Source organism: Neolamprologus brichardi, chromosome 16, assembly GCF_056152115.1.
Source record: "Neolamprologus brichardi isolate AB-2024 chromosome 16, ASM5615211v1, whole genome shotgun sequence".
Classification (NCBI taxonomy): domain Eukaryota; kingdom Metazoa; phylum Chordata; class Actinopteri; order Cichliformes; family Cichlidae; genus Neolamprologus; species Neolamprologus brichardi.
In genome coordinates this window covers 21,895,498-21,913,974 of record NC_142119.1, presented here as the reverse complement: position 1 = coordinate 21,913,974, position 18,477 = coordinate 21,895,498, and the positions used below count along the sequence as shown (strand labels likewise).

General features: G+C 38.0%; 2 protein-coding genes across 2 annotated transcripts; both read right to left on the bottom strand.

Moving 5' to 3' along the window:
• Positions 1–5,711: 5,711 nt before the first annotated feature.
• LOC148098248 (uncharacterized) lies at positions 5,712–9,596 on the bottom strand. Its single transcript, XM_087830126.1, has 4 exons — positions 9,518–9,596; positions 9,108–9,425; positions 8,932–9,022; positions 5,712–5,730 (listed from the first exon to the last, which is right to left on the bottom strand). The coding sequence occupies exons 1-4, from the start codon at positions 9,591–9,593 to the stop codon at positions 5,712–5,714; spliced, it is 504 nt and encodes a 167-aa protein (XP_087686252.1). The 5' UTR covers positions 9,594–9,596.
• Positions 9,597–13,229: 3,633 nt separating this feature from the next.
• Positions 13,230–18,107, bottom strand: LOC148098247 (uncharacterized). Its single transcript, XM_087830061.1, has 5 exons — positions 18,032–18,107; positions 17,622–17,939; positions 17,446–17,536; positions 13,467–13,536; positions 13,230–13,379 (listed from the first exon to the last, which is right to left on the bottom strand). Exons 1-5 carry the CDS (start codon positions 18,105–18,107, stop codon positions 13,230–13,232), a joined length of 705 nt encoding a protein of 234 aa, XP_087686187.1.
• Positions 18,108–18,477: the final 370 nt, after the last annotated feature.

Sequence of the window (18,477 nt, the reverse complement as noted above, 5' to 3'; positions counted from 1 at the left end):
TGTTAGTCCAAATCTGTTTGAAAATCACCAGCAAGTTACCTGGAGATATTTACACAACAGACATAATCTGAATGAGTTTAATTTTATGCTTGTTTTATGCTTATTAAAAAAAAATACATATATCCAGTTTCAGCTTTATCAAAATAATCAGTTGCAAAAAGCCTAATTTAATACATTTATGACAAAACTAATATATCTGAATCAGAAGAAACAAGTCAAAGATTTAAAAAAAACAGTCAAAATTAAGATTGAAAATCAAATGTTTTTACACAAAATTTTACTCGTACAGATAGAAAATTTGGTCTACATGAGGTTTCCAAGAAATGTGTAACATTTTCTTTTCCAGTACAAGAATTAAACAGAAAACAATGTGACCTTTCTCTTGAGCTCTCCTTCCGGTCTATACCTTGTTTCCTATTCATCTTTTATCTGGACTTTCTTTTTGTCAGCACACTAGAACCCCCAAATAAAATGATTTTCTGAATGTGCTGTCTGTCCTTTATAATGCAAAACGTTGAGGTTGTGGAGGGACCACCTATGGATCAAAAGTGTAAATAAACTTAATTTCTACAAGAAAAAAGTAGTAAAATAGCAAACATGAGAATAGGTAAGAGAAGATATGAGTTGAAACACTTTGTGAGGAATAAAAATCTTTGTGTGGAAAAAAATAAAATTCCTCTAACCTTTCCTCTCAGCTGAACATGATACTGGACAAAACTCAAAGTCCTGATATCATGCGGGTCCTTGTTCAGGGTCCGGGTGCAGTATCTAATGAAAAATAACACAGAACTTTATTTTTGTTTTATACTGTAACCTTCCCATATGTTCTCAAAAACCAGACGTTTTGATCTCAATTTGTCTGTTTATTCGGTAACACTGGTAAATGGGCTGTTAACTCCGGGGAGAGTGCTCCGGTACAAACACTCTCTTCAACCCCCGGACAGTCACAACAACAACAAGGACCCCCCTCCCTTCCTGCACACATTAACTCCAGGAGGAAGCTCAGAGGGGACAGGGCCTTCTCTATCGTGGCTCCAAAATTATGGAATAATTTGCCCTTGCACGTTAGAGAGGCCCCTTCACTGTCCACTTTTAAATCACATCTTAAAACCCACTTTTATTCCTTGGCTTTTAACCTCAGTGAGACTTAGTTTCTCTTTTAATTGAAGTAGTTATTTAATTAATGATTTCACTCTTCTTTTATTTTGTTTTTATTTGTATCTCATGTAATTTTATTTTACAGTTCCAAAGTACAGCAATTTGTGTCAGCTGTGGGGGTTTTAAAGTGCGTTATAAATAAAGGTGATGATGTTATTACGGTGTATCCTTATAAATGGCCCACCCTGTATAAGAGATGTTGATGCACTATAACTGAAGTAATATTGTTAAGTCCTAAAAGTCATATTCTTTTTATTGTCATGACTGTATTTGAAGCTATTTTTATTTTTGTATGATACCTGATTTATATGGAATATGGCTCAAGTAAACTAAAGTCTAAAATACTTAGTCAGTCATTTGTTTAATTGTAATTTAACATTATATAATTCACATATAAAACTATGAATTGTAATTTTAAATGGTTTAAAAGCATGTAGAATAGGATATGTAGGCAAGTGTATTTCTCCTTTTTTATCAAGAAGCAAGGAGAAAAAAAAGAAACGGGGCAGGGTTCGGTGGTTGAATCATCCGTCCCCACCAATGCCAAAACCAAATCTACGCCCTTGCCCACAACGTATGATTTTTGAGCATTGATCTGGCTTTTGAAGTTTTAGAATAGTATTGGAGCCATATGTGGAAGCCTGTTAATGTGCATATGTCACACAGTGGAAATTTGTTTGTTTTATAGTCAAATTAGACAAATTGGTTAAAAGCTGCCACCTGTTGTGGTGCCTGTGTGCCCTGAGGTGGCCTATCATATGTGGCCTCCCATCTTGTTAAAGGACCTGTTTAAAACAAAAAAAAAACACCAAAAAGGGAGAGAGTGCCCAGACTGTAGGAGGAAGGAGCGTGTAGAAGCCAGGAGAGAGAAGGGCATGCTGTCTGATCGCTAGGGAAGATGGCTTGTGTGAAGACGGGAGGACATCCCATTACCGGAAAAGAAACGGCGGCCAGTGGGAAACTGGCCGCCGCAAGTTTTCCACTTTAAGGAAAACTTGTGGACTTGTTCTCATTTGGTATCCCATTCACCCACTGGTGGCGTTGTAGGATTTTCCTCACACTTGTAAAAGCTTTTGAGCAATTGCATCTCCGCCATTCTAGTGTGTGCGTGTGACATTATTGATTCCTTGCTCTTTTCCTTATAATTCCCACCACCTCGTGCTGCTACATTTCTTTAACAATAGTAAATGCAAGTTACACTTCAGGTCTTGTTTCTATGTGTGTGGTTTTGTAGCAGCTAATGTCTTAAATATAAAGCAGCAAATTCATTTCAAGTGCTTGTTTTGTATTAATAGAACTTGGTCCTGTTTTTTATTCTACCCGTCTTTGAGATTCTTGTACACAGTTCAATGTCACATAATGCTTTATGTTAGTTGGAGTATAAAGTCATCTATAAAGTCAGTCAGGCTGAGCACTAAAAAACATTCTCTTGGGATTAGTTCTTGATCTATTTTTAATTTGTAAAGTGAAAAAATGGTAAGGTGTAATAATTTTTGAATACTGAAAATCAGATCTCTATCAGTACATATTAGAATTATTATTATGTAAATAATGCAACTTTTTTAACACAGTGAAATTCTGATAGATACCTCTTAATCTCACCATTAAAACTTCCAGCCAAATATTCTTTAGCTCCTCCTCTTGTTTCACTAAAATATCAGTGACTGGAACAACTCAGACTTCAGTCTGATGGTGATCTGGAGGATATTGTGAGGTTTGCTGCTACATTAATATCTTAGGTTCTTTCTTGTCATCTTAATATTTTCTTTATAAGTAGCTGTGACTCAAAGTACAGTTGGTGCTCTTTTAATTACAGGGTCGATTATCTGAACCTCAGCTCACCCGGTCCACATGTCAAATCATCTTTGAGTAAAATGCTGAACCCCAAATGCTCTGGATGCATCAGTTGGCAGTGAGTGTGTGGTTTATTTTTTTATTTTATTTTATTTTTTAGTATATAATGTCCATCGGAGACCCTACCAGGACTGGACTTCTCTACTTAGCCTGCTTCCACTGCAAACCCAGATAAGCAGAAGAAGATGGATGGATGGTATATAATGTTTGAATGCAATTTTTTTGTGTATGAACACATTTCTAATTGTGAGTTGTGCACTCACAAGCACAGTGTGCTTGTGAAAACTCTCCAGAAACCATAAGTTATATTTATGGTTTTATATTTTGTCTTGCATTATATCTGTTCTTCATGTTGTGATATAGCACCGCTAGGGGGTGTTGTCCTACTATTGTAGCAGTTGGAGAGACTCCTTGGGTGTGTGTGAGTGCAGCGGCAGCCATTACATGCTGCTCGTGTATCTGTTCCAAGAGACCTCACCAGTAACAGGCTGGCACCGGCGACTACCTAACCCTGCACATGTATATACAGACAGAGTAGAGCCGTGGAGACCTGGCTTGTATGGTCTGCTAATGACAAATAAAGGTCTCTTGTTCTATTTAACTGACTGGCCTGAGTGTGGCTAACCTCCAACCTTTCTCATGTATTCAGCATTCCAGCTTTGTTATCCTTCCTGTCGCCTCACCCTGTTTTGTCTCCGGGTGTCTTGTTGAACTAACCAAACTGTCATGGTTTGAAAGTCTCAGCCGGCTGACCTGCCTGTGGGCATGTTTTTCTTTGTGTACTGTTTTCGGCTCCCCTCCTGGTCCCCTGCCTCCCCTGTGTTTGTGTGTGTTTTGGTGTGCCAGTTTTATTGAATCATTAGGCTGGAAGAGTTTCCTGCACTGAAGTAAGCCGCACCTGTTACCCATTTAGTCTCACCAGCTGCCACTAATTACCTTTGTCAGTGGACACTACTTAGCTGGGTGGGTGGGCTTTAGTCGACTCTGGATCGTTGAGTTATCGAGTTAGTGAAGCTCGGGCTGTGAGCGGAAATATTGTGGCCATGCTTTTCGTGAGTTTGCCACTGATCTTCCCATTTTGTCATACCAGGTCACGGGAGTGGAGCGATTGGTAAATCAAGTGTTGGGGAAGGTTGTCTGTCACAGACCACGAGCATGGAGCGAAAGTCGGGAGCACGTTCACGGACACCAAGTTATTGAAACTGTTGCACATTGTTCACTAATTCTCACTGTAAATAAACACACTGACACAAACCTTGATTAACAACAGTGGATACAGTCTATTTGGGGGAGTGCATCTCAGTAGTTTGTAGATTGTCCAAGTAAAATCTATACAAAAGTAATGATCCAAGTTTTCTTTGTTTTTTTGTTTTTTTCCAAAAACGCGTATGTTTAAGCATCATGAGCCTACGCACAGTGGACCCAGAAACCAAAGGTAGTTTTCTTGTCACAGAACGGAAACATGCCTGTCTGACTCTGACAACCTTTAAATACCTCACGTCTCTCATTTCCTATTTTCACCTGCAATGGTTTAGAAAAATAGGTCAACATAGAGCTAATTCAAGCCTGTAAAGTTAGAAGTTTGTACTGAACAAAAAAACTGCATTTTTTTTCTTTACCAAAAAAGACTATTTCAGCTGAAACTTAATAATTCAGGTGATCTCCTACCTTTGAATATATCTGAAAGGATATATGATTTAAAAACATGTAGGGAAGAAGCCTGTCTAATCTCTAAAGGCAGATTGTTCCACATTTCCACAGAGCTGCTACAGCAAAAGCTCGTTCTCCTCTAAGTTTACGCTCAGTCATTCAGGAGCAACTGATCAGCTGACCTGAGAGAGCGGGTGGGTGTATAAGGCTGTAGCAGCTCAGACAGATAAGATGGGGCTAGGCCATTGAGGGCTTTAAAAGCAAATAAAAGAATTTAAAAATGAATCCTAAAATAAATGAACAGCCAGTGAAGTGAAGCTAAAATATGGGAAATGTGCTAAAACTTTCGAGGGCCAGTTAAAAGAGGAGCTGCGGCATTTTGTACCCTCTGTAGATGAGTAATGTATGATGCACTGACCCCTATATAAAGTGCATTACAGTAATCCAGCCGAGTGCTAACAAAAGTGTGGATAACTGTCGTGTGCTGCCGTGAAAGAATTGGCTTTATTTTTGCCAGCTGCCTGAGCTGAAAGAAGCTTGATTTTGCCTTAATCCGACTGTCAAGCTTCAATTCAGTCCACTTTGACCCCCAGGTTTGTGACAGTTGGCTTAACATACTGGGCCAAGGTATCTAAATACTCATTTGGGGTCTCAATGGGCCTACCAAAAACCACCTCAGTCTTTCTGTCATTGAATTTTAAAAAGTTAAGAGACATCCAAGCCTTAATGTCATCAAGATAGTGAAGTAATGGCTGTGTGAAATATGTGCCATGTGCAATATGTGACATAAATCTGACAGTCCTCAGCATAAAAGTGCAATGCAATGCCGTGTTTTCTCAGTATAGGACCAAAAGGGAGCAGATATTAAAAAAAAGAGGAGGGGGACCTAGAACTGAGCCCTGTGGAACACCACACAAGAGAGGGGTGGAGGACGACACATGGTTACAGAGACTGACACAAAAAGTTCGCCCTGCCAAGAAAGAACTGAAACACTCCTAATGCTCACCCAGTGCTCCAAACGAGAGAGTGAAATGGCATGATCCACTGTATCAAACGCAGCTGTCAAATCTAAAAGCACAAGAACAACACATTCCCCAGAGTCATGTCAAATCATCTTTGAGCAAAATACTGAACCCCAAAATGCCCTGGATGCATCAATCAGCAGTGGTTTTAGTGTTATATGTTATAACTTTATGTAGTACTCATGGAGTACTAAATAAAGTTCTGATTTTTTACCTTCTGTATTCCTGTATGACCACACCATTTTAAGTTCCTGCTATATTCCACAATATACCTGCCTCTGTCTCCTCCTCTCTGCATGTGAGCTAAGTTCTTCTCGTCTTCTTTCAGATTATCTTTCTCAAGTATTCAGAATTCCAGCTTTCTTGTCCTTCTTGTTGTCTGGCCCTGTTTTGTCTCCGAGTGTCTTGTTGAACATATTTCCTGTGTACCAAACCTTAATTTACAGCAGGGAATATCATATATTTGGGGAGTGCATCTCAGTTGTTTGTAGCAAAATCTACATGAAGCACGATGACCCTACGTACAGTGAACGCAGACTCTTTGAGAGTAACAAAGGTATTTTTCTAGTTGCAGAATGGAAACATGCACGCCGGAGAAGGTTTACCACAAAAAAAGAAAAAAAAAGAAAAAGTCCCCATCAATGTTAGCTTTGACTCTGACCACCTTTAACCACTTCTTCACGACTCTTATTTCCTCTTTTCACTCTCATCTGTATAGAAAAATAGGACAACATAAAGAACAGAGGCTGATTTAAGCCTTTACAGACGTACTGAACAAAAAAACTAAACTTGAAAAATAAAACCTATTTCAGCTCAAACTTGATAATTCTGGTGTTCTCCTACCTAAAACAATAAAGCATCTTCATATGAAATAAAAAGGTTGGGTTGAGTAATAAAAGAAACTACTGCCAGACACATTTATTCTGTGTTTTATTTTTTATTGAACACACTCGCTGGATGGATGCAGTTTCAGTATGTTGCTCAATCACAGTTTACCACGTTTACTGACAGAGCTGGATGCAATGAGAGATTTTTCACCTGCATTCTTTATCTGGTATTAACATTAGGGGTGCAACGATACTCGTATCGATATTGAACCGTTCGATACAGTGCTTTCGGTTCGGTACGCATATGTATCGAACAATACAACATTTTTAATTTATTTTATCAACTTTGTTGAGCGGTCAGTGGATCTGCACTCGACAGTCCAGCCTAGGCGGAGTAGTCGAACACAGATTCACTGAGCACAGGGCAAGCTAGCGAGACAGAAGTTAAGCTCTCCATGCAACATGGCAAATTGAACCTCCCCCACCCTCATTCAGATCTGGCGTTTGGAACTATTTTGGTCTTCATGTGATGTATGACCCTGAAGGTAAGCCCGTCATGGACTAAAGTAAAACAGTATGTTGGATGTGCCAGCAATGCTCAATTACATGGGTGGGAACTAGTGTGTTAGCGCAGTTAGCTCGTTAACGTGTTGGCCGTCTAGCCCCACGCACGGGGCGATCCGCAGTAGCTCGTTAACGGAGATTTGCCGTGTTGTGGCGTTAACCTCATTTCAGATTAATGCTGACAGCACTAGTGGGAACACAACGAATATGACTGCACATTTACGCTGACATCATCCTAGTGCAAAAACAAGTGGAAGTAGAGAAAAACAACAAGCACGCATGCTACAAACTTTACCCGAGTCATTTAGACAGCCGTTAGCACATGATTCTCCTTATGGGGACCTGATATGTTTAATATGCTGCTAAGAATATAGCCCAGAAGAAGCGTATAGTATAGCTTTTATTTTGGAAAGAGCCATTTCTCTGTAATAAACTCTCTTTTCCAAAGATGAGTGATTCCTCAATCAGATACAGGGCTCGCAAAATCGCTAGCCCGACGTCCCGGGGCTAGCGATTTTTCCAGTCGGGCTGCCCTGCTCTGCCCGTCGGCCTATCGTAGGAAGGAAAAATATATGTCAATGCTTTTGCATTCTTTCGGAAATGTAGCTGGGTAATTATGTCATTGGCATCGGTGAGCCACTGTCAATATGTGACATATTGAAATTGCGTTTGAATTTGCGCTCGCTTTTTGCTTTCACTTTGCAATCGCGCGAACTGTGTATAGAGAGCGACAGCACTGATTGGTGAGTGATGATAATTTGCGCACCAATTCCTCTGACATCGTCTTATCAATCGTTAGCTTACTATGCAAACATGACAAGTGAAATCTCCCGCAGCTTAAACATGTGAGAGGTTGATCGCGCAGAGAATCATTGAGCGTTATGTGAGTGCGTGTGTAAAAGCAGCAGGATATATATTTTAGTTCTGCTGAGCCAAATAAGACAGGTCAGGGTGAAGAAGTGACAGCCAAAGAAAAGCTTACCACAAAACGGAAAAGTTATGACAAATCAGACTATAAGGCAAAAAGAACGTGCAGCTTTATGGTTTCATGGACAAAAGAATTTCTGTGGCTGCAATATGACGAGCTAAATAACCAGGGCTGCACATAAGTGGTCCGCAGGTGCGCATTCGCTGTCAAAATAAAAAACGCGCACAAGATAAGAAGTTGCAACGCGTGTTTGCGTACATAAGATTTTCTGGAGGAGGACAGACATTTGTTTAGAACTCTTAAAGATGTCGAAGAAGCAAGCTCCTTTAAGCAATTACTTAAGTGTTCCTCCACCTCCAAAGAAATGTCAGAAGGAGCCCGAACCACAAAAGAAGCACGTATTCTCGGAAAAGTGGTTGCAGGAGGTGAGCTGGCTTCAAACAAATGATGAACGCACAGAGAGGTGGTGCAGAATGTGCCGTGAAAATTTAATAAATGACAAATTAAAAAGGCATGAACATTTTTTTTGTATCGAAAAAATATCGAACCGTGACACCAAAGTATCGAACCGAACCGAACCGTGAATTTTGTGTATCGTTGCACCCATAATTAACATTCACCCTGCGTCAGTGATTTTGTTATTTAACTGAACTGAACTCAAGAGGTCCAGGTTGGTTTTATGAATCTAAATGCATTTTATTTTTCAATTGTATTGTGTACTTGGAATTTTCATTTATCATAATTTGCTTTGAAACCATCATAGAAATATGATTTTAATTTTTAAATGAATTACCCAATAATATTAACCATATACATTTATTTCCATTTCACTTTGTCTTTCTCTTATTTGGTACGGCCAAAGAAAGAAGAAGAACACAAAATAATCACATTCATGCATTCATTATGAAGATAAAAAGGTTTTACTCACCTGTAGAGGAAGACAGCCAGTGTGATGCAACACAGAAGGAATCCAATTGCAGGTGGGAGTATGTATAGAAAATACTTTGATGAAGTGGATTCTGTATCAAAACAGCAGTGAATTAATTTAAAATGCTTGGTTGACCTTTGCTAGAATTGACTGGATCGGCTTTTTGTCCCACCTACCTTTGGGGTTCTCAAACACAGTTAAACTCCATGTAATGCTGTATATGCCACATCTGTCTGTTGTGTTACATGTATAAAGTCCTTCATCTTCAGGTTGAGCACTAAAAATAATGAGCTTTGTAGGAAACTCATGATTTATTTTCAGTCTATGCAATGAGAAATTTGAATAGATGCGATTTCGCTCAGTGGAATAACGAAAAACAGATCTGTTGTTGGTCCAGGTGATCAGTGTTGCATTTGTCTTGGATATGTTGCAAGTCAGCGTCACTGAGTCTCCTCTGGACACCAGCACAGCTCTGTGGTCGTTTTTAGCGAACTCTATAGTTTAAAGGAGACAATCGTTCAATATAAAATTCTATCTGCACTTCATCTGTAAAAAAGTGAATCTCAAACACAAATGTGCTCTTTACCTGCAAAGACTTCCCACACCACTAACAGCTGAATGAAAAGCAGTGCTGCTCGATTTATAGTGAACATTGTGATCATCAGACAGAGAGAGAAACAGACCTGAACTTCACTGCCAGCTGTATTGATATCTAAGGAGGAGCCGCAAAAAAAGGAAGTGGTTACTTGCTGTAGAGTTGAGCTCCGAACTAATGTATGTGAATGTGTCACCATTTGTTGAAGCGATAATTTACATTTAAGTAATGTATGCAATGATTCAGAATCGTCACAACTGAAGTATATTTCTTCCAGAAACTGAACACAATTATATTGCAATTAATTTCCTCTTGTAATTTAGTCACTCATGTCATAAATGGAAAATATAAGCTGCACCTGAGTAAAGGAGCATTTTTCAACTACTAAAACCACATCTGCAATGTTAATCAGTCTTTACCCACCAGATAAAAACTGGGACCTGCAATGATTTTCTTGCATTGCTCAGTTTGTGACACAACTGTGATTGTTCTGCTTTATGAATGTGAAGTAGAACAATTAACAACAGCAGGTCATTTTTATAGAAGACATTAGATATGTCATAATCAATAGTTCACTGTCACGTGACTCAATAGAGAATTATTATTAACATTAATATGTTGTCTACTAACAGACATGTATAAATATTCATTAGCAGCTGACTGATGACATTTCATCTCAGGACTGTGTGATTTTAAACAAACTGTTCTTGTGTAGTGACTTCCTGACTTTCTGCTTTTGCTGTGTTGCACGTGTTCTGGTGAAAATGTGAATGTTTTGAGAGCTAAATAACTAAACTTTATCAGGACCTTTCAGGCTCTAACTGATAATGTCAGCGATAATGTCTAAAAGGATCTGCTTAAACATCATAGACTGAATTCAAGCTGCCACCTCACTGGTGTGTTTGTTATTTTTACAACAAGCAGTGCCACCCTGTGGTTGAGAGAGTTTCTGCCTATAACATGACAAACATCTTCTGTTCTCTTCTCCTGAGGGAAACTGATCCTGGACTGGATCCTGCTTTAGTGTCCTCATCATAATTCTTTCTGCAGAGTAAAAGCAGCAACCAATAATAATATCTTAGCACTTTCCAGGTGTTTCAGATACCTAAATATATGAGATAAGATTAGTAACACTGCCTTATAGTGACTAGTATAAACACAAGAGATTCTTTTTTCTGTCCTTCACTGTGAGGATTTGCTGATAACAATGATTTTTATGGTGCACGGGTTCTGGTGAGAATGTGAATGTTTTCAGAGCACAATAGCTAAACCTTAGCAACACCTTTCAGGTTTTAGAGTGTAAAACCACAGTTGCAAGAGTCAAACCCACCTCCTCTTGCTGTGTATAATGCTCCCATTAAGCTTTGTTTGCTAACTGAATTAAAAACTGTTTCATTAGAAACCCTGGTGATGTCAGTGACATAAGTCTCTTTACACAATCACACAAGCACACATATTGTCCCACTATTGACACTCTGGTTACCACCTCAAACCTTTTGTTTTTATGGTTTTTGTATGTTGTTGTTTTTTTGTTTTTTTTGGTAATGCATTTGAAAAACAAAAACAAATTTCATAAACTTACTGTGTGAAATTAAGAAAGCTGTGTCACACAGGTCCGAGGTGAATAGCCACATTGCTATAAGCTGATGGGGCGGAAACAGTAACTCAAATAACCGTTGATTACAGCTGAGTTATGCAGAAGAGCATCTCTGAGCACAACAGAGAAAGACCCCAGCCTGATGGTGGAATTGAACTCTGGACCTTTTTGCTGTGCGGCAACAGTGCTAACAACCGTGCCACCGTGCTGCACCATATGTAAATGTCTTCAGTGAATAAAATAAATTTAAGGGTTCATGAAGTTTAATCACATAATATTTCAACATACAAATAATATAATATGTCAGTCTTAAACAGTCACTTAAAAATTGGAAGGTTGATTTAAGGTACAGTGTGTAGCTGTAATCTCACCACTAGATGTCAGTAGATAGCAGATTGCAGTCAAATTAATTCTGTGTTTAATTCTCCTCTCATTTCAAGTACATTTAGAGGGGTAGTGTGAATGCTGCAGGCCAAATAACTATAACCGCTGTTTATGTGCAGTGATTCTAGCAGAAGGAAATATTGGAAAGCCAAGAGATTATTGTTTTATCTTTTTTTTTATTGGATATGCTGCAAGTCAACATCACCAAGTGTCTTGTTGACAACAACACAGCTCTGTACTCATCTGTACCACTCTCTGATGTAAAGACAAAATACAAAAAAATCAATACAAAAATACAAAATGTAAAAACAGAATAGCTAAACTCCAAAAATGTACATTAACATAGAAAACTTTTGTTCATTTGCTAATTATTACTAAATATTTAAGGAAATTTTACTAAACAAACATGCACTACATCCACATTAATGAACAATAAAAAAAAATAAATTATTATTATACTCAAAATTATGGCACACATAATTAAATAAAAGGTATTTCTGTTGGGCAAATAGCAAACGTCTGCACTTTACACTTAATTATTTCTGCAGTGAAACTTCTTTAAAAATGCTTAAAAGCAACAAAGAAAACAATACAAATTATGAATACAAATTACAACACTATTCCCTAAAATCCTGCACAGAGAGTGACCTGCCTTGGTGGAGGTCTGAATTTCCTGAGTGTTCTTTGTTGGAAAATGGTTCAGAGAACTTGAACTCATGTATAAATAAATATACTTACCTATAAAGACAAAAGGCTAAAATGAAATTTGGTGCTGACTCTGAGATAGAGAATAAGGTAGAAACATTTGAGAGTATTAAAGATGATGACAATCTTCTGATCTCTTCTCTTGACTGAGGGAGAAACTGATCCTGATTCAGTGTCCTTATCATAATTTTTCTGCAGAGTAAAGCAATAATGACACTGACACTCACTAGTCTCCTTCATTCTGCTTAGTGTACAATCCCAGGATATGGTGAAACCCTCCATGCATGGTATGGATGGACTTGTAGCTGTCCTTGATGTCTGCATTGTTGCCTTCTGCTAGTGCAGTTCGCTCAGTTCTGACTGCTTTCCCTCTCTTTGTTACCATCTCACTACACTTCTCTAGTCCGTATGACATCACAGTGTCATTGCTGTATATCCTAGTGATATGGATCAGTGAGTTTATGTCTCGTTCTCTCTTGGCATACAGCTTGATGTCATCCATGTAGGTGTGGTGGCTAATGATTGCTTGATGGTGTAGTTGGTATCCCTAGCCAGTCTTGTTGATGATCTGGCTAAGGGGATTCAGACCTGTGTAGAACAGTGCATCTCCAGTGGGGACAGTGCATCTCCTTGGTAAATCCCACACTTGACCACAAACTTGACTTCAAGTTGGCCTCAAGCATTGTTCACCACATCCCCATTGAATTCCCGATGAAGGCTCTTAGGGTCCTGTTGGTCTTGTATTTCTAGGCATTCCAGGATCCATGTGTGAGTCATAGGCTTTCTTATAGTCAGTCAACAGGTTGACAGTACATAAGTTGGTGAACCTGGTCTTATACTCACAGATGAAGAAAAACATTTCTGTCAAAGTTATTAAAGCAAAGATCCTTGAGATATAAAAGCTCCTTGGATGGTGATGGATGGTTGGAACTGCTGTGCTCACAGGCAGAGTCATTTGTCTGAGCTGAAGCTGAGGGTATTATAGCCCGGGTGTCCTGCCTCTGATGGCGTTCCCTTTTAGTTTCTGCTTTGACACTGTTCATGTCTGTCAGGAACTGGAAGGTTTTTCAGTTGATCATAGATTGAATTCAGTCTCTCCATATACTGACTCCTCTGTCTGTTGTTTTTGCAATTCGTGCTGCCATCCTGTGGTTGAGGGAGAGATGTCTATAACAAAGTAAAAATAAAAATCAGTCTGGACTGTGCTAAGGCAGAGACATGTGACAGTGTTAAAGATGGCAACAATCTTCTGACCTCTTCTCCTGACTGAGGAGGAATCTGATCCTGGATGGCATCCTGATTTAGTTTCATCATCATGCTTTTTCTGCAAAAAAAGAAGTGACCAATAATAAAATCTTAGAAGTCGCCCAGTGTTTCAGTAAGACAGGATGAGTAAACACTGCCTCATAATGACTAGAATAAACACAAAACATATTCTTTTTTTGTTTCCTTCCTTTGAAAATTTTCTGATAGCGGATTATTTATAGTAAAAATTATAAATATCTGTTGCTGTTTTTTGATATTTACCAAATTAGAGGTATGAATTATGGGTGATATGTATGAAACAAACTTTTAATCGCACAATACAAAATCTGACAGTTCATAGCAAAGAAAAATGTGAAAATTGCCTTTGAAAGTGAATATAAACAGTTGCGTATACAGTTATTGTGTTTTTCAGTCCCATTACTGACACATCCCAGTTCTTAAAGTATTGTCATTACTGTGGTTATTGCAATAATAGGGTTGAATTTTGGAACATCCTGTTATAACAGGATATAATATTCCCAATACAAATGAAAACAGCTAAAGTAATACCACCAGTTCACAAATTACAAGCCTGTTTCTCTACTTTCACAATTTTCAAAAATACTGGAAAAGGTTTTCATTAATAGACTTGACAAATTCTTGATAAACATCATATAATAATGGACAGTCAGTATGGCTTCAGACCAAAAAGATCAACATCCACGGCATTAACTGAACTAATTGAAAATATCACTAATAATATAGTTCAAAGAAAATGCACAGTTGGAGTTTTTGTTGACCTAAAAGAAAAAAGCTTATTATTTGATAGACAGACAACAATTTGTGAAGATTGGTGAATATCAATAAGAGTGCCTGGACAGTGTTTGTGGCGTCCCACAGGGGTCAGTATTGGGACCAAAACTGTTTATCCTGTACATCAATGATATATGTACAACATCTGATATATTACAGTTTGTTTTATTTGCAGATGATACAAATATTTTTTGTGCTGGAGAGAATTCACGGATTTTGGAAATTGTCACACAAGAAATAATTAAACTGAAAATATGGTTTGATAGAAATAAGTTGTTGCTAAACTTGAATAAAACTACATTTATGGAGTTTTATTCAAACTTCATAAACTTGACCACGCACAGTTTTCCTGTGGGTCTACAGCATTAGTCCGTTCACAAAGATGTTTTGAAACGTGCTTTTGGAAGAATATGAAACTGATAAAGCTGATGAAGATAGTATTTATAACTATGCTAAATTGTATCTGAATTATATCTATCGCTGTAGCTATGGTTATACATGTCCTTCAGCCTGTCTTTATTGTGTGGGGTTAGGGATGAGGGGAAGTTGGGGTAACACAGAATATGTTGATTCAATAGAGTGTTGAGCGTGGGGATTAATAAGTATGTACATACTTCTTCCTACTGCATTTTGGACTTACAGTGGTATGCAAAAGTTTGGGCACCCTTGATAATTTTCATCATTTTCCTTCGTAAATCACTGGCTATTTGGATCAGCAATTTCATTTAAATATATCATATAGCAGATGAACACAACGATATTTTAGAAGTGAAATGAAGTTTATAGGATTTACAGAAATGTTGCAATAGTTACGTAGGCAGGTGCATAAATTTGGCCACCGCAACAGAAAAATTACATCTATATTTAGAATAGAATAGAATAAAATAGAATAGAATAGTTTTTTATTGTCACTGTTACAAGAACAATGAAAGTCAGTTTGGCATCTCTCCATGTGTGTGAAGTACACAGTAAGTAAGTAGATGTTCCTTTTACAGAAATAACAGCCTCTAAACACTTCCTATAGCTTCCAATGAGAGTCTGGATTCTGGTTGAAGGGATTTTGGACCTTTCGTCTTTACAAAACATCTCCAGTTCACTCAGGTTTGATGGTTTCTGAGCATGGACAGCCTGCTTTAGATCACACCATAGATTTTCAATAATATTCAGGTCTGGGGACTGAGATGGCCATTCCAGAATGTTGTACTTGATCCTCTCCCTGAACGTCTGATACTGACTGGAATGCAACCCTCAAAAAGATTCCCAGTGCCTGCACTTCAGCCCCCATATATATATATATATATATATACACACACACTTTTTCCCCATTTTTAAATGGAACTACATTGTGCATATGCTATATTTGAAAAAATAATATAATGCCTGTGCTTTTTGAAACTATTGTGTAAATGTCAATTAGTGAAGGACTGAATATTAAAACTCAAAACTTTAATGCTAAACAAAATGTCTATTAGCACAAACAGTAAATTAAATCCTGTTTTAGATTTTTAAGTGCATTGTTTGTGACGCTGACTTTTGTGTTGCAGTATTTGAATGGCGTAATTTATTTCATTTTAAAACAACCTGCTCAGTATTGTTTCGATCCCGTTTGTCTCAAGATGTTCTTCAGAGCAGCCTGTGAATCAGGAGAGTGGGCAGTGTACTAATTCACAGGTTCCCTCAGTTCACATGTGAAGTTGTCTTTGAGCAAAATACTGAACTCCAATGCATGCATCAATAATCGCAAATAATATTAGATTTTTAAGCATAGTATACACGAGTGTGAATGCAGTTTGTTGTATAGGTATGCAGTAAAATTGAGGTCACTGCCACTGAAGTATGAAACCATTGTGCATTTTTAGTGTGTTTATTTTCTGTTCCTGTTTTATTTTGTACTCCTCATTGGCTCTCATTTTTGATCTTTCACTTCCTGTATTCCTGTATTACCCCACCCATGTGAAAATCTACATGAATGGAAGGACTCAAAGATTGTATTCCCCAAACAGAGACAACATACACATGAGACCCCATATAACCTCTGGGATCAAGACCTAACCCTAACCCACTATGCAAAGTGATATTGGTGTCACGTCTTTCATATGTCATTTTTGGACGTCAAATTTTGATACACACTGAAGGGGTTGTTTTGTAATGTCTGATGTTGATGTCCGTAGGCCCGCCATGTACAGGCTATTTATAGTCCAAATGTGGTCGTTGTGGACAGATGTTATTTTTATACTGCTTCTGTAGTCCCATGTTTCCAGAGGGTGGAGGGCATGTTTCCTACAGAAGTTATTGGAAAATGATCTAGAAAAATATAACACTTTCTGAAATGGGATTGATCATAACAGTTATGTATGAAGGAATGCAGAGCGATTAGCGGACATCTCCAAGATGACGCAAGCTCTTGAGCTAAAACAAAAGTGCACGTCTATAAAACATCCAGTGTTTAGTGGGACGACGTCTTCTTTGTTATTTTAATGAGGTTTTTTTTCCAAATGTATGATGAATCTGTAGAGAATGAGTTCAGCTTGTAGTTGTAGGATGTAAATGTACATGCTGGCGAAGGGTTGCGTCAGAGAAAAGTGAATGACAGCTTTGACTCTAACCACTTTTAGCCAGTTCTTTACTACTGTCATTGTCACTTTTTGCCCTGTTGTATGTAACAATAGCCCCCCCCCCCGCAAAAAAGCACAGCGGGCTGATTCACAACTTTAAATTCAGAGCAGGTTTGCGGTGCTTACAGAAGTAGTGAAAAAAAGCCTGAGCTCTTTCATCCTTGAAGTTTTCAAAGATAGATAATAATGCATCATCTTATTAAATAAAATCCCCCATTTAGCAATGAAAAAGATCTGAGCTCTGTGCAATGAGGCACTGAGCCTGTGATCACTAATGTAATGATTTGCTTTAAAAACATCATAGAAATATGACAATATTAATCATCACATGATGATTAATATTGTGTGTTGGTATAATGGTATAAGCCACAATATCACATTTCCATTTCCCTCTTTACTTATTTAAAACAAACTTTAAACACTTTCAGTGTAGGCAGATAAAATAGAAAATAGTGTTTTATAATCCAATCAGTCTTACATGTACTGAGAACACTTCTACAGACAAACACAAAATAATCACATTCATGCATTCATTATGAAGATAAAAAGGTTTTACTCACCTGTAGAGGAAGACAGCCAGTGTGATGCAACACAGAAGGAATCCAATTGCAGGTGGGAGTATGTATAGAAAATACTTTGATGAAGTGGATTCTGTATCAAATCAGCAGTGAATTAATTTAAAATGCTTGGTTGACCTTTGCTAGAATTGACTGGATCGGCTTTTTGTCCCACCTACCTTTGGGGTTCTCAGACACAGTCAAATTCCATGTAATGCTGTTTACGCCACGTCTGTCTGTTGTGTTACATGTATAAAGTCCTTCATCTTCAGGTTGAGCACTAAAAATAATGAGCTTTGTAGGAAACTCATGATTTATTTTCAGTCTATGATATGAGAAATTTGAATAGATGAGATTCAATGCAATGGAATATTGAAAAACACATCTGTTGTTGTTCCAGGTGATCAGTGTTGCATTTGTCTTGGATATGTTGCAAGTCAGCGTCACTGAGTCTCCTCTGGACACCAGCACAGCTCTGTGGTCGTCTTTAGCCAACTCTATAGTTTAAAGGAGACAATCATTCAATATAAAATTCTATCTGCACTTCATCTGTAAAAAAGTGAATCTCAAACACAAATGTGCTCTTTACCTGCAAAGACATCCCACACCACTAACAGCTGAATGAAAAGCAGTACTGCTCGATTTATAGTGAACATCGTGATCATCAGACAGAGAGAGAAACAGACCTGAACTTCACTGCCAGCTGTATTGATATCTAAGGAGGAGCCGCAAAAAAAGGAAGTGGTTACTTGCTGTAGAGTTGAGCTCCGAACTAATGTATGTGAATGTGTCACCATTTGTTGAAGCGATAATTTACATTTAAGTAATGTATGCAATGATTCAGAATCGTCACAACTGAAGTATATTTCTTCCAGAAACTGAACACAATTATATTGCAATTAATTTCCTCTTGTAATTTAGTCACTCATGTCATAAATGGAAAATATAAGCTGCACCTGAGTAAAGAAGCATTTTTCAACTACTAAAACCACATCTGCAATGTTAATCAGTCTTTACCCACCAGATAAAAACTGG

Bases quoted from the DNA above. Each gene is read 5' to 3' on its own strand.
- LOC148098247 (XM_087830061.1), bottom strand. From the start codon at position 18,107: ATGATCACGATGTTCACTATAAATCGAGCAGTACTGCTTTTCATTCAG. The intron at 17,940-18,031 runs GTAAAGAGCACA...TTTAAACTATAG, and splicing joins GGTGTGGGATGTCTTTGCAG to AGTTGGCTAAAGACGACCAC. The intron at 13,537-17,445 runs GTGAGTAAAACC...CTTTTTTTGCAG, and splicing joins CTGGCTGTCTTCCTCTACAG to AAAAAGCATGATGATGAAAC.
- LOC148098248 (XM_087830126.1), bottom strand. From the start codon at position 9,593: ATGATCACAATGTTCACTATAAATCGAGCAGCACTGCTTTTCATTCAG. The intron at 9,426-9,517 runs GTAAAGAGCACA...TTTAAACTATAG, and splicing joins GGTGTGGGAAGTCTTTGCAG to AGTTCGCTAAAAACGACCAC. The intron at 9,023-9,107 runs GTAGGTGGGACA...GTTTTGATACAG, and splicing joins TGTGTTTGAGAACCCCAAAG to AATCCACTTCATCAAAGTAT.